The sequence below is a fragment of the Pleurodeles waltl genome, chromosome 12 (assembly GCF_031143425.1).
Source record: "Pleurodeles waltl isolate 20211129_DDA chromosome 12, aPleWal1.hap1.20221129, whole genome shotgun sequence".
Classification (NCBI taxonomy): domain Eukaryota; kingdom Metazoa; phylum Chordata; class Amphibia; order Caudata; family Salamandridae; genus Pleurodeles; species Pleurodeles waltl.
The window spans coordinates 13354627-13370505 of NC_090451.1; the positions used below are offsets into that span (position 1 = coordinate 13354627).

General features: G+C 44.8%; 1 protein-coding gene across 14 annotated transcripts in view; it reads right to left on the bottom strand.

Annotated features, from left to right (window-relative positions):
- DAZAP1 (DAZ associated protein 1) overlaps window positions 1-15879 on the bottom strand; it is a 432244-nt gene that overhangs the window by 234287 nt on the left and 182078 nt on the right. For 12 of the 14 annotated variants that reach the window (XM_069215789.1, XM_069215779.1, XM_069215778.1 and 9 more), the window contains one exon: window positions 8175-8322. The exons of the other annotated variants lie outside the window; for them this stretch is intronic. In XM_069215789.1, coding sequence (XP_069071890.1) covers window positions 8175-8322 — 148 coding nt within the window. The remainder of the gene's footprint in view (window positions 1-8174; window positions 8323-15879) is intronic. 14 annotated transcript variants of the gene reach the window in all.

Consider the following 15879-nt stretch of genomic DNA (forward strand, 5'->3'; position numbering starts at 1 on the left):
ATCTCGAATAACAACCCTGACCCCTTTCCTGCTCCGGAACCAACTCCACTGCACCTTTTGACAACAGGATCTGAACCTCCTGCTGCAAGAACAGGAGATGGCCTTCTGAACAAAACGAGGGACGGGGAGGGATAGGAGATGGAAACTCCTGAAAAGGAAGAGCATATCCTTTTCTCACAACGTTCAGAACCCAGGAGTCTGATGTAATTAACTCCCACTCATGGAGAAAAAGACGTAATCTTCCCCCCTACAGGAGAAGTGTGATCGAAAATGGGAAGAAAACTGGGGCTGCTTCCCTTGTTGTTGTCCTCCAGAGGAAGAGGATGATGCAGAGTGCTGCTGGGTGGCCCCTCTTGTCTGAACCCTCCCCCTAAAGGAGCGATATGGGAGGCTGGTAGGCTGTTGGACTGTGGGTCTCCCACGGTAAACAGCTCCACACCCAAACACCCTGAACCTTCGAAAGGACCTGTAAGGGGTAGCAGAGGAGGCTTGCAGACCCAAAGACATCGCCATGGCCCGACTATCTTTAAAGCGCTCTAGGGCAGAGTCAGCTTTATCGCCAAAAAGTTTTTCTCCATCAAAGGCAAATTCAATAAAGCAGAATAATGAACCGAGGGATAAGGAGGAATAATGGTCCAGTGTATATCCTCCTGATATTAATACTATGAAAACAAGATACACTGTTCCAGAGTTTCGTCAATATTTCCAACACTGAAAGGACTGCCCTGATAGCTTTGGCATCCGACACAAGCATTGTGATCAAACCAGCAGACAAAAGCGGGGCGATAGTCGTGATAAACTCGGTTGATTACAGACAGGAGTGTCTACGTCTACTTGGGGACTCTACCTGCTATGCTCAGATTAGACATGACCCCACAGAGAGATTACAAACAGATACGCGGAATGATAGGGGAGGCCCTTAGTAATTCATGGATCTCTCACAGAGAAGCAGAATTCTTGAATACCATGAATCCCCGCACCCCCTACTTCTACTGCCTCCCTAAAATTCATAAGGGCAGGATACCTCCCCCGGGACGCCCGATAGTCTCGGGGATTGGTTCAGTTCTTGAACAGTTGTCTACCTTTTGTGATCACTTTCTACAACCCATTGTTCAGGAGTCAGCCACTTATCTTAAGGACACCAAAGATGTCCTAAACTTGATAGAGACTATCAATTCTGTCTATGTTCATGCTCTCAGTACCTTAGATGTCGAGGCTCTGTATACGAACATACCGCAAGAGGCTACATTGCAGGTAGTTGAGACTGCTCTCTTATCCACCCCCCGGGAGATTACTACTCCTGTTCATTTCATTATGCATTGTGCTACACTGGCAAGGAAAGAGAATTTCTTTCAGTTTGAGGATTTTCTTTTTCACCAGATACGCAGTACATCGATGGGAAGCACTTTTGTCCCCAGTCTGGCTTGCCTCTATATGTAGGACTTTGAAAAACGATTCATATTGCCGAATACCAACCCGTTCCACAGTAATATCAAATTGTGGCGCAGGTACATCGATAACATTCTGGTAGTGTGGCAAGGGGCACTTGCTGAGGTAGACCTATTTATGACGTGGATTAATTATTTAGACCCCTTTTTGAATTTCACCTCTTCAGTATCAAGAACACAGATACCTTTTTTGGATTTGATGATTAACAGAGGGTGGCAAATTGTACACTTGCACTTATCAGAAAACTACTGATCGCAACAGCTTGCTGTTATATGAGAGTCATCATCCAAAAGCACTGCAAGATAATCTACCTTATGGTCAGTTTCTCCGACTACGCCGCCACTGCAGCAGTATTAACACATTTGACTCTCAAGCTAAAGATCTTTCTAATAAACTCAGCAATCGAAATTGAGCATCCACTATATAGAAGTCAAGCACAGCCCGGATGATATGTGGTGGGTTGTCCTACAGACTAACCCACACAAGAATACTAGATCTCTTTTTGAACTAGGTTGGGTGTTCAAATTGAACACACATACCAATGGACTCAATGATGACATCCCTTGGATTAGTTTGGCACAGTAGTTTCTTTGTGCCTCTTATTTGTGTGACCACAGCGTACCCAACCTAATATTGCTTAACAATAACTATCTGATTGATCACTGCCCAGTCATGGGATATGACCCTGCCCTTGTTAACTCACCATAGTATTCTGTCTATTGTTTTCACATTGACAGTACCATTCTAACCATTGACATGAATTTGCCAATATTCTGCATTTTATTCGTTTTTATGGGCTCTACTTTGAAATGTTCTGCCGAAAATAGCAGTCCTTTCCAATCATTGTAATCACTGACATGATCTTGCCATTATTTTATAGCTAACTGGTCTTCACGTGCTTCACTCTGAATCGTTCTGTCGAAAGCGGAAGTCCTTTCTTTGTTTTTACTCCTTGATTACGACAAAGTCCCGACACTTGTTGAGCTCGGTTACTAAGTAACGCAAGCGGCAACATGACGTGCCGACTTACGGCTGACAGGTTTTTGAGCCGTATGAGCCGTGGCGTCCTCATTGATTCTGGAGCACAGCCTCGGGTAGGTTCCCCGTTACAGCCAGGAGCACTTGAAGTGACATTGAACTGCCGCTACTGATCTTAATACCTTCCTCGTTCATTTGTTTTCTCCAGCAATGCTTGTAAATCATACGCGTTTGTCTGGATGGATGTCTTTTGAGTGGCAGCCTCTACTCTTCTCTTGAATTAATCTCCCGACGGAGAGTGATTAGTATGAACTTTGCGCACCGTATGTTTGAATGGGCGTCTACGTATTTTGGGTAATTTTAAGCACTTTTTTGATTAGGCTGTTATTTTTTATAAATCAGCAAATATGGCAAATACGAGTGATATTTACTTTATGTCATGGGAGCAATGATTATGCCCATGAGTTATGAGACTCATTTAATAGAATGGACAGCACTATTTGGGATATTGGCAATTAATGTCATGAATACCTTCCTTTCATATCGATCTACCCCTGCTCTGAGTTATTTTTCTGACTTGACCACCTAGCAGACTTATCAATATTATATTTTGACAGTTAATTCTGAGGCTTGTCTATCCATGGGGAATCCAGGTGTTATAAGCTACATTGTTTTGCTGGAAAAAAAACGGATATGCCTGACATGAATCTATTACTATTTTGTGTAACCAGACATTCCATTGCACACAATAATGGATTTTACTGCTATTTGTTGATTTTTTTTACCTCATACTTAGAGTATTTTGCACCCGGCCATTGGCCTATGTGATCCCAGGAAGCACGTTCCTCGACAGGGAGGGTAAGCCGATACCCTTTTTTTGCATGCACACGTGTGCCACGTCTGCCACCCTCACCGTGTTTCCCACTGTTTGACACCGTCTTTCTGATGTTATGAATTCATGACATCATCACAATATAGAGATGTGCTGATTTTGTTATCTCTGATTGACCTGTGTTTATTTGATTACAGGGCGACATTTAGGAATAGTACGTTCGAGTTTATTTCCGGATAAGTGTAAGTGACTGGATACATTGTAACTGATAATCTCAGACTATAGTAGTCCCTGTAGCTTACTTGTAGGAGAATGATGTAGGTATTAGGTCCTGAAGAAGCGTCGCTGGATCCGGCTGGACCATAGAGACGCAAAACATGTTGACCCTTCGTCAGGGATGGTTGATAGTTCCCCTCTCCCCTTCTTCTCAATACTTGTTGTGTAGAGTGACTGACCATTGTCTCTGGTTCACTCTCTTGATCGTTTTTAATCTTGGCCTCAACACCCCCGTATGGATCAATAAACTTGTTACTCTGTGTTTCGGGTTTGTGAGCTAATTTTAATCTTTAGTTTCACTCTCCTAGATTTCTCTTTTCCAAACTCACTCTTGGGGTCTTGGCATCATCGAGAAAAGCTCTCTGGCAAAGAGCCCCCCTTCGGGGGGTGCCCGTCAGACATTGCAGCGCCGGTCTAACGAGGAGCAACTCCGATGATGAAGCATGACACCCAGTTGGGTGAGTGAGGTTTCTTGCTCCTAAAATGTAGGACTTCTTTGTATCCCTTTACCTATTTTTCCTTTGGAACAGTGTATCTTGTTTTCAAATCCAATAAAGCAGTCTGCACGTCAGAAGAAAACCCAGAGGACCTCACCCAAGCGTGCCTCCTCGTAACAATAGAGGTACCCATTGCCCTGGCCATCGAGTATGTGGAATCTAGGCCAGACTGGATTATCTGTTTTCCTGTCACCTGAGCATCCGAAGGAGTTCACCAAATTGACTCTGCACAGCCTGCAGCAAGTCAGGAACCTTAGCCCTAGCCGAGTCCATCAGGGCGTGGACATATCTACCAAGAATACTGGTAGCCTTCACAGCCTTGAGAGCCATACTGCAAGAAGATAAAGTTTTCTTTTCCGATTGCTCCATTCTTTTGGATTCCCTGTCCGATGGTATCACAGGGAAGGAGCCTGGTGCAGACCGTGTGGAACAAGAGACCTGAACAACCAGGTTCTCTGGGGTCGGATGTTCTGATAAGAACCCCCGATCTCCAGGCATCACGCTGTACCTCCTTGCCACAGACCTATTGACAGCAGGTGATTAAACAGGCTTCCTCCACAGCTCCAAGATGGGCTCCATAAGAGCATCATTAAACTGAAGCAATGGATCCACAGAAGTTCAAGAAGGGTGAAGGACCTCCAGTCAAAATGTTTGTTTTGACCTCTGCATCAGGCAAGGGAAGATCCCAAACATTTGCCGCCTTCCTGATCACCGTATGGAAGGAGGCTGCTTCCTCCGTGAACTCCCCTGGCGAAGAAAGGTCCCATTACGGGGGAAGTGTCAAGCCCAATGGCCGAATCAAGCCCTTGAAAATCTCCCAAGCGCTCCAAAATCTCCCCTTCTTCCAGCAACTGCCGTTGGTACTCTTCCTCTTCCAAAAGTCTCAAGGACTTTCTACGCGACCTCAGTCTGGCCTCCAACCTCGGCATCAACAGAGATTTGGCCGACGTCTATGACACTGGCTTCAACACTGCAAGACGCGGAATAGGAGAGGAAGGTTGGCTTTGGTCCAATCCATTATTCGTATCCGGCGCCGGAGTGGATCCCAACGGTGCTGTGGACACTTGAGGCTCCATCATCGGCATTGACTGACAGGGCGATGAGATCGGCGTCATATGCCTGGAAGGCGATGTCATCGGAACCACAGGCCCTCGAGGCGACGTCATCGCTGCCGAACCGGCACCCTCAGCCGTATAGAAGGGCATAAACGCCACTGCCTTGTAAGGAGACGGGGAGCCCTACGAAAAAGCTAATGGACTCGTAGGACCAGCCGGTGCACAACAGGGGCCATAGCCTTAAACATCGAGAAGATGGCATTTAAAAATGCCGCCGGATCCGCTCCCGGAGCCGGGAAGGCACGATACCGCTCGTTTCCATGTTGCACCTGTGCTTGCTGGACATCCAATGCAGCAGGTGAAAATCGAGGACTCTCCTGAGGTGCCACTACCTATAAGACCGACGGTGCCGGAGAAGCCTGAGGGCTCTGAGGTTGTGGAGTCACAGTCTGAATAACCTTCCACGTCGCACAGCACCGCTGAGATGGAGACCTTGATCTTGAATGAGAGTCTCATGATGACGTCGTTCCTATGCCCCTTCTTCGTCTCGGCCAAAAAGAGTTAGGCCTTCCTCTCTTTCAGAGCCTTAGGATTCATGCTCTGGCAGGAAACACACTCCTCAACGTTATGCTTAGAGCTCAGACACCAAAGGCAATCGTCATGAGGGTCAGTAACCGACATGCGACCCCTGCATTCTCGACATGGCTTAAATCCCAACTTCCTAGGAGGAGACATTGTAACTAGAAACCGGATTCCAACTAGTAACAAGATGGAACACCTCCAACAGTAGCGAGAGCTAGGAGAAAACCATTAGCATCAAAGGCACGGAAAAAAAGGGAATTGACGTCAGTACGCCGGCGAGGACCTCTTATTGGCACGGTGACGTCAGACGAAGTTGAGTGGAGCCGTGCAATTGTGACGTCGACTTGGAGAGCTGGGAAGAAGATTTTCTGTCGAATGCTGGCGCATGGGAGAATTCAAAAGGTGAGGAATCCACAGGTAGTTGTATTCATCAGAATACTAAATTTAAGGGTGAGTTTAGGTCTGGGGGGTAGTAGCCAATGGCTACTGTCCTAGAGGGTGGCTACACCCTCTTTGTGCCTCCTCCCTCAGGGGAGGGGGGCACATCCCTAATCCTATTGGGGGGAATCCTCCAATCTCAAGATGGAGGATTTCTAAAGGCAGTGGTCAACTCAGCTCAGGGCACCTTAGGGGCTGTCCTGACTGGTGGGTGACTCATTATCTCCTCCAGCCTTGCCGCCAAAAGTGGGGGCAGTGGCCGGAGGGGCGGGCATCTCCACTAGCTGTGATGACTTTGAGGCTCACCACCAGGTGTTACAGTTCCTGCAGGGGGAGGTGAGAAGCACCTCGACCCAGTACACTTTGTTCCTGGCCACAGAGTGACAAAGGTACTCTCCCTATGTGGCCAGCAACTCGTCTGGCTGTGGCAGGCTGGCAGAAATTGGTCAGCCTAGCACTAGGAGTCGGACTGGTATTCAGGGGGCATCTCTAAGATGCCCTCTGGGTGTATTTTACAATAAATTCCACACTGGCATCAGTGTGCATTTATTGTGCTGAGAAGTTTGATACCAACCTTCCCAGATTTCAGTGTAGCTATTATGGAACTGTGACATTCGTGTTTGACAAACTCCCAGACCATATACTCTTATGGCTACCCTGCACTTACAATGTCTAAGGTTTTGCTTAGACACTGTAGGGGCATAGTGCTCATGCACATATGCCCTCACCTGTGGTACAGTGCACCCTGCCTTAGGGCTGTAAGGCCTGCTAGAGGGGTGACTTACCTATGTCACAGGCAGTGTGAGGTTGGCATGGCACTCTGAGGGGAGTGCCATGTCGATGTAGTAATTTTCTCCCCACCAGCACACACAAGCTGGCAAGCAGTGTGCATGTGCTGAGTGAGGGGTCCCCAGGGTGGCATAAGACATGCTGCAGCCCTTAGAGACCTTCCCTGGCATCAGGGCCCTTGGTACCAGGGGTACCATTTACAAGGGACTTATCTGAGTGCCAGGGCTGTGCCAATTGTGGAAGCAAAGGTACAGTTTAGGGAAAGAACACTGGTGCTGGGGCCTGATTAGCAGGGTCCCAGCACACTTTCAATCATAACTGGCATCAGCAAAAGGCAAAATGTCAGGGGAGTAACCATGCCAAGGAGGCATTTCCTTACAGAAGGGTTGATATTTCCCTTTGTACATCTGGCTTTGGGCCTCTTACCAGCCAGGAGGACCATCTGGGAGTCAGGTCATGGCATTAATCCATAAGCCGCTGATTCAGAGCAATCAGTTGCCAATCAATTGCCATGTTAATGACCTTGCTGGATACGTGGTTCATTAAGTTTCAAAAGACTTCCCCTTTTCTCCCTTTGGAGATAATCGACAAGTCTCTCCTGGAGGTCCATCTTATCAGCATAATGCTGCTGTTAAGTTTCCAGTTTTTTCTAGATGAGACAAAGAAGTTGCATACTTTTTGCTCTCCAATAGGGTAAAGCTTTTCTTTCCTTATAAGGAGACCAATGACAGGCTAACACTGGAATGCTTCTTTATTGCAAATGCTACAATCACAAGGCCAGCAGCAGATTGTGTCCGAAGAAAAGAGGGCCTTCTTCAAAATATTTTTTTTTTATAATATGAGGGATAAAACATTTTTGTCAAGACTTCATTCTTTCTCTGAGGCGTTTTCACGGCATGCTTGTCATAGTGCAGTCAATTCACAAGCAGTAATGTCATAAGATTAAGAACAGAATAATTTGTCTCAAATAGCTCTTCAAATGTAGCTCCACATGACTAATTCTCACATACGTTCTTGAATACTACCCACTCTCAGGCAAAAAAAAAATCAGTTACCCAATTTTCTGCCACACACTGCAGAGAAATGACGCCTACATATTTCAACGCCTTGTCAACCTTTCACACTGGTTAAAGTACAAGGGTGAGCAATTGTTTTACAAGCTGTCCAGATTAGTTACACCTCAATCACTACGACATTTCTAAGAAAATACAAAACATGCACTCAACCTCAGTTACAAACACAGGAATTAGTTTATATCCACATCAGGGAAAGAATTACCTTGTGGACTATATCCCGGCTGCCAGGCAGGAGGTTGGCTGGTCCATCCATTGGCAGTTGGCACAGCTCTGACTGCCCACTGGCTGATGCCAGCCTGACCTGGTGATTGACTTTTGCTATCACGAGGCTCTGCCCGTTTCACTTCAACCTAAACAAACAGATCAGATACTTAAGAAGGGTGTTGATGGTCTATGCCCCCCACCCTTGTACCACCACAAACCTCTCCTTTTCAACCCTCAAGACTAAACGTAGCATCTTGGGACTTAACCCTAAATACTCTACTGCAAAACTTGCATTTGGACAATGAAATGTCATCTAAATGTTTTTTATCAATATGGCTAGCACCCATGAAACAGTAAATTGTGTAGAAGACACAATCTATCTTCCCTTCAAATTGGGCATATTTGCTATCTGTAAATCAACAGGGCCCTCTGCTCAGAAGTGCTGTGCAGTGCGGTCTGGGTTCATAGTTTTACTTAGATTTAGCCCTCAAAGTACAATATTATTTCTCAACTGAAGAGAAAACTTTTGCTGTACACATTCTGTGATGTAAAGAATGGGTGTGTCTGGGATCTCACAGAAGACATGACCTGACTGCTCACTGCTTGGTTAAGACGTGGAACCAGGATATGTGAATAGGCTTGCATACTGTCTGTTTGCGCAAATACTTAAAAGTATTTTTTATCAGTTTGTATAGAAAGGTCTAATGGAGGATAAAGACTTACCTTCCCCAGGCTATCGCTTTAAGAATCTCAATTTAATTAACTTGCATAAAATGTCAGAGGGGATGGATGTGGGAAGAGAATCTTACAATACATCTAACAAAAGAGAAAGTAAACAAAACATGCAAGTAATACAAAAATGGACAGTTTGAGTCAAGAAGCAGCAGCAAATAATCATACTGTGTTGTCAGTTAGGAACTCTACAAAATGTGTATTACTAAAACAAACTATTTTTAAGGATTCCCCATACTAAAGCCTCCCTGGGTTAGGCTAACACTAACTGAAATTCCACCATTTTCGGATTTGGGACGTGTGAATGGCGATTCAGATCAATAGCCCTGTTTGTTTAGTGTGAAAATCATAAATTTGGACATTAACTTCCACATGGCGGGTGAGCCAGCTGTCACATAGCTACTGCAAGCCTTAACAGTGCTCACTTTCGTGATCCTCAAATAGAGACAAACCAAATTTTCAAAAAGGTGTCAGCCAAGGAGAGTGAAGAAGCTACAGATGGCAGACACTGAAGACGTTAATTTGGTACCTTATATGTCATCAACAAGACGGTAAATGCATAAGCTCTCTCTATATATATATGTATGTTGCTCAATCCTCAAAGGCATAAGTGGCTTTAGGGAAAACACTATTACAAACCCAAGCTGCTCCTGAGACTGTAAACCAGGGAAGGTCCCTAAGGGCTGCAGCATATGTTGTGTTACCCTAAGGGAACCCTCACCTAACACATGCACACTGCCATTGCAGATTGTGTGTGTTGGTGGGGAGAAAAAGGCAAAGTCGACATGGCATCCCCCTCAGGATGCCATGCACACAAAATACTGCCTGTGGCATAGGTAAGTCACCCCTCTAGCAGGCCTTACAGCCCTAAGGCAGGGTGCCCTATACCACAGGTGAGGGCATAGCTGCATGAGCAATATGCCCCTACAGTGTCTGAGTCTATTCTTAGACATTATAAGTACAGTGTGGCCATATTAAGTATATGGTCTGGGAGTTTGTCAGGACGAACTCCACAGCTCCATAATGGCTACACTGAATACTGGGAAGTTTGGCATCAAACTTTTCAGAATAATAAACCCACACTGATGCCAGTGTTGGATTTATTAAAAAATGCACACAGAGGGCACCTTAGAGATGCCCCCTGTATTTTACCCAATCCTTCAGTGCAGGACTGAATGGTCTGTGCCAGCCTGCTGCTGAGAGACGAGTTTCTGACCCCATGTGGTGAGGGCTTTTATGCTCTCTGAGGACAGAAACAAAAGCCTGCTCTGGGTGGAGGTGCTTCACACCTCCCTCCTGCAGGAACTGTAACACCTAGAAGTGAGCCTCAAAGGCTTGGGCTTCGTGTTACAATGCGCTGAGCTGAGGTGACCCCTGCCTTTAGAAATCCTCCATCTTGATTTTGGAGGATTCCCCCAATAGGAATAGGGATGTGCCCCCCTCCTCTCAGGGAGGAGTTACAAGGAGGGTGTAGCTACCCTCAAGGACAGTAGCCATTGGCTACTGCCCTCCAGACCTAAACACACCCCTAAATTGAGTATTTAGGGGCACCCCAGAACCCAGGAAATTAGATTCCTGCAACCTGAACTACAAAGGAGGACTGCTGACCTACAAGCCTGCAGAGACAACGACAACTTCTTTGGCCCCAGCCCTACCGGCCTGTCTCCAGAGTCGAAAACCTGCAACCAGCGACGCATTCAACAGGGACCAGGGACCTCTGAAGCCTCAGAGAACTACCCTCACCGCCAGGACCAAGAAACTCCAGTGAGCAGCAGCTCTGCTCAAAAACAGCTAGCTACATCTTTGTAACAAAGAAGCAACTTCCAAAGAACTCACACTTCCCGCCGAAAGCGTGAGACTTCACACACTGCACCAGACGCCCCCGTCTCGAGATCCAGAGAAAAAACATCACAGGGAGGACTCCCCGGTGACTGCGACCCCGTGAGTAGCCAGAGATGACCCCCCTGGACTCCTACAGCAACACCTGCAGAGAGAATCCAGAGGCTCTCCCTGACTCAAAGATGTCTCTAAAAAGGCTTGCTCTACTTGGGTATCTGGTCTAGCGCTTGAAACAAGGAAACAGTGTCTTGTAAAAGTGTGGACAGATCTTTGGGTTGCTGCCTTGCAGGTTTCAGAGATTGAATTACTTTATTGTAATGCACCCATACTCACTTTACCTGTGGTTAAATGGGTTTTTGGTTTTCCAGATAAGATTCTGTAAGCTTATGTATAGCACAGGGGTATGGAAAAGACAATCTGTCTAAATAATTGTTTGGATGTGGCAAACCCAGCCCACACTAGGCTGAGATTTCAAACAAACGTTGGACTTTCTAAAGTCCTGAGTTTTGAACAGATAAAACTGTAACAGCCTTTTCACATCAACTAAGGAGGGATATTTCTGGAGAAGGGTTCCAAAAAAGGTAGATAAAGTCATTACATTGACATGAAAGTCCAATACCGCTTTAGGGAGGAATACTGGCCAAGTTTTCATCACTACCCAATTAATGTGAAAAATATGTTTGTGTGCGTAAAAAAAAAAAAGGTTATAGCGACCACAAATTAAGCCTTCCCAGGTAAGCGTCTTAGGGAAGCCTCAAATATAGGCTTAGAAGGAGCGCCCATGAGACGTTACAGGACAATATTCAACTCCCACAAAGGTGAAGGCCTTCGGATGGAAGAAACTTTAACCTCTTCAAGGACATCCCTAACCAGAGGATAAGGAGAGAGTTTTTTTTGGAGAACAGGAGGAAAGCCTTCAGAGGTAGCTTTACCACACTCAACTCCAGGAGACTGGTATGGTATGCTTGTTCCTCCAGAGACCAAGAGCCTTGAGTGTGGAGGTGATCCATGTGAGCAACCCAACTGGATAGGGGGGCATTCATTACTAATATCTGAGTTGGAATGTCTTGATGACAACTCATTTCCTTGAACAGATGCTCTGGAGGTGACCACCAGCAGATTGATTGCTCTGCATGTTGTTACGGACAGTGTCTACCCATGTTTCCGAGAGCTAGTCAGACTCATCCTCCACACATTGTTACAGAGGGCTAATGTTCAGTTATGGGTTTCATAGCAGGAAGAAGCAGGATGCCACTGATCCTATTAGAGACAATATTTGCCTTGCCATTAGATGGGATGTCTTCAGTTTGCAACGATTCAGAAGGATAGATGAAAGTCTCTTCCAAAGGAAACACTTTTGTGCTACTATAACCAAAACTGCTCCAAGGTATTTAAGGGCTTGTACGGGGATGAAAATGAATTTTTCTTGAGTTACATGCAGCCCCAATAGTTTGAGGGTGACAACAACAATCTGATGATCATGGCATGCTTGCTGACAGATTGACGCTTTGATCAGCCAATCATCTTGATGGGGGTAGACTAATTTCTTCAACCTTCTGAGATGTGCTGAAACAAACACATGCATTTTGATTGGGTGCAGACTTGAGACCAAAAGGAAGGACTTTGTATTGGTAATGGTTGCTTCCCACTGTAAACCTCTAGAATTTCTTATGTTTTTTGGCTGTAACGGCAGGTGAGTATTAGCCAGTAGAAGTGGTTGTAAGACCTTGAACTCGATCAGATGTGAAATCCAGTCTATGTTTTGGATGAGAACACGTAAGAGACCTGGAACTGTACTGGTGACTGTGATACCCAGACTTTGATCAAGATCTATAGCAATGTCTGATGTGTCGGGAACAAGATCTGGAATGACTTGGTACAACTGTCACTAGAATAGGTGCTTGCGGAGGCACAATAGGCATGGTGGAGGAATTTTTGCACATTACTGGTGGAGAATATGCAGGTGACTGAGGAAATGTAGGAGGAGGTGGCGTTAAATGTGGTGAAGGAGAATCTGGTATGACTGGAGAAGCTGGTCAGGAACTTGAGTAAGCCCTGGAGTATTCAGTCTGAGTTGTAGTGAAGCCTGCTGGCTTTCATAGTCTAAAGTAACTACGCAGTCTACTTTTTCACAACCTGAGAGCATCTCAACGTCGATGAGCGTATCGATGTTTGTCTCCTCCACACCGATGTAAGGTAGTGGGTACTGTACCTCTCCACAAACATATATGTCCTCTTTGTGGAATGGGAAAGTTGTTTCTTACTTCAGCTTCTTTTTTTCGATCTCTCCCTATGGGAATCCTCAGTGAGACACAGGGGCACTGGTAGAAGTAGCCTCCTCTAGCCCCTCAGATGTTTCTGCAGCCAAGGATTCTTGCCTTTTTCGCCTTTCTTAATGGCCATGTAGGAGAATCTTTCTATGGTTTGAGGGTGTGCTTGGAGGGGGGATGCATTGACCTAATCTTCTGGGGTATTAAGAACCTGGTAAACATGGAATGCAGAGCCAGTAAGGGCCTGTTTTTGACCATTTTCTTGCCACAGTCTGGGTATCTTGCAAAAACAGATGGCATTTTCAAGTGAATGAATGCTCCAAGTTGCTGTCAGTAGGAGCTGAAAGAAGAAGATGGAAGTAAAAAAAAAAAGAAAGAACAGCGCCAACTGCCACCTACTGTGCATGATGTGACACTGGAGGTCAGAGTGCCCTGGAAGGTGCAGTGTTCTATTGTTTATTACAGCCTTTACAGTTACACTGCCCTGTTCTTTTCACTTTAAAACAAAAATGCTTCGTGATGGTTGTTTTTAAAATGTCTTTTCTTTCAGTTAGTGACCTTTTTAAGATTTGATATTATGTCTTCCATTTATTAAACTAAAATAATGGAATTGGCAACATAGCCTATTTTGGGCTGCCAAATTACACTTTTACCTAACATGCAATTTACGGCCTTTCCTAAATAAAGCAAAAATATTACACAGAATATGGCTTTGGAAAAAGCACTCCTATGCTCCTGGATCTCCGCCAACAAGCAGGATTATTCAGTGTTTAGGATTATCTATGGAGATCAGAGGGAGAAAGTCATACACTGAACGGCACCGTCAACATAGTGTCTGCAGCTAGAGATGCACAAACTAAGCTAAGGAGACTGGATAGTGGACTTGAAACAGCCAAGACAAAAACAAGATTACAGCTACAAAGCAAATGTACCAGACCAAGGATAGACGAAGGGAAAACCGAATGAATCTGTGCTCTAACCAATGTACATTGAGCCAATCAGAGCTGGTGGTTGGTATGTATCAGAGCCTGCACTGAATTAAAGTCTCCTAAAGACAAAATTATATGAAAATAGTAATTCTCACATGCCACAAAAGCAATACCCATGAGTCCAGGTACTCACTGATTAACAAGTTTACTTTGCAATGGCTATAAAGATAGGGAAAGGTTTGCTTTAAAGTAATGACCTTAAAACTGTAAAAAAAAAAACAACAACAAAAAACTACCATATAATCAACTGTTCACTGACAGAATTTGCGATACTGGGAGGCTTATGCAGGATCAATCCCACCAAGTACAGCAAATAACTTAATTCTTTGATTAATGTATTCTCACCTATGAGACTGTGAAGCTGTACAAAAAAGAAATCTCCAGAATGCCAGTAAGGTTGCTGGGTCGTGCAGGCAAGATGATGTCTCGGGTGAAGGGCTTTAACCTAATTTAGGAGACGGAACTCCATCTACTCGAGGGAGATACAGAAGATTGTAGAACATCCAAAACAGACAACAGGGATATACTGAGATCCTTTTCACACTGAAACACGGGATTGGCTTGTGCAAAAACAACTTTGATTTACAGTGGGGTTCTATATGCAAGGGAAGTGTTAGACTGACATTTGCAAAAATAACAGTAATATGGTGAAACACCCAAAAGGTTCATCTCATTGACTACCCTAGGGCAACAATATATGGCCGAAAATAAAGGGTCAAGCTATTCTAGGGATATGCAAATTGTCTGCAGAGTGGAGCTATGCAAATAAGTAAGAGTTAGTTCATAATGGCCATTTACGTAACAAATATCTGACACCACTTTACTGAATAATTCAATATAATGGGCTATATATGTATATGTAAGTAATGTTAAAAGAAAATAAAAAAAACTACATAAAAATGAAAGACGACGTAACACCTAAACAAACTACACGCCATCTGTGATGCTATAAAACTGCAGCCAAGAGAAGCTGCTGATTCTAAGGTATGGTGATTTTAACAGCTAGTTAATAGGTGTGGTGAAATGGTGTGCTGAATGAAGAAGTGATTCTCCAACACTGGCATCTTTCAAAAACTCATGTGTTTTAATCATTCCCTGTTGTTGAGATGGGAACCCTCAGGTAACCAAAGTTAGAATACCAGTGCACACTCTAACACTGAAGATTACAAAACAGTTTTGTACTGTATTCACCTTCACTCCAATCAGAGACCCAGACTCTGAGGTGCTCCCCTGCCGGAGGTTTTCAACTACTCGTTTAAGTGAGGAACTCTTAAGAGATCTCCCTCCCAACCAAGAGAAATTGCAGATTTTAACTAGTTTTTCACAAACTAGATTTTGATTCATCATGCCAGACTTTCCTGAAAAGAAATCACTTTTTAAAGTCTCCACATTTTGTGGGAAAATGAAGGTTTATGTGGATGACCCACACACCAAGTGCCTCTACTGTTTCCATCCAGGCCATATTCCTGCAGAATCTGAGATTTGCAACAGTTTCAGAAAAGACTCAAGGACAGAGGTGTGACTGTTGTATGCAACTTACAAAAACAAAGTCTGATGCCTCCAACTTGGGGGCCCATGGTAAGCCTACAAAAGCAACTAAAGAAATGCCAAAGGCTACCAATCAGGCAAGAGAACCCCTCTGACCCAGCCCCTAAGGGTCATAACACCTGGCTAACCTCTGCTTCATATGCCCTAGAAAGATGATGCTATAATTCGCCCTGAGAAGATCGAAAGAGCGCTGTTGTAGGAAAGTTAGGTTCTTACAACGAAACGTAAGGACTCCTCACATGCTGTGAAGAGATGAGACAGCTCTTAGATAGACAGGTGTCACCCAAAATACTGCATTGTCAACTGAGTCTTAGTCAGGGAATAA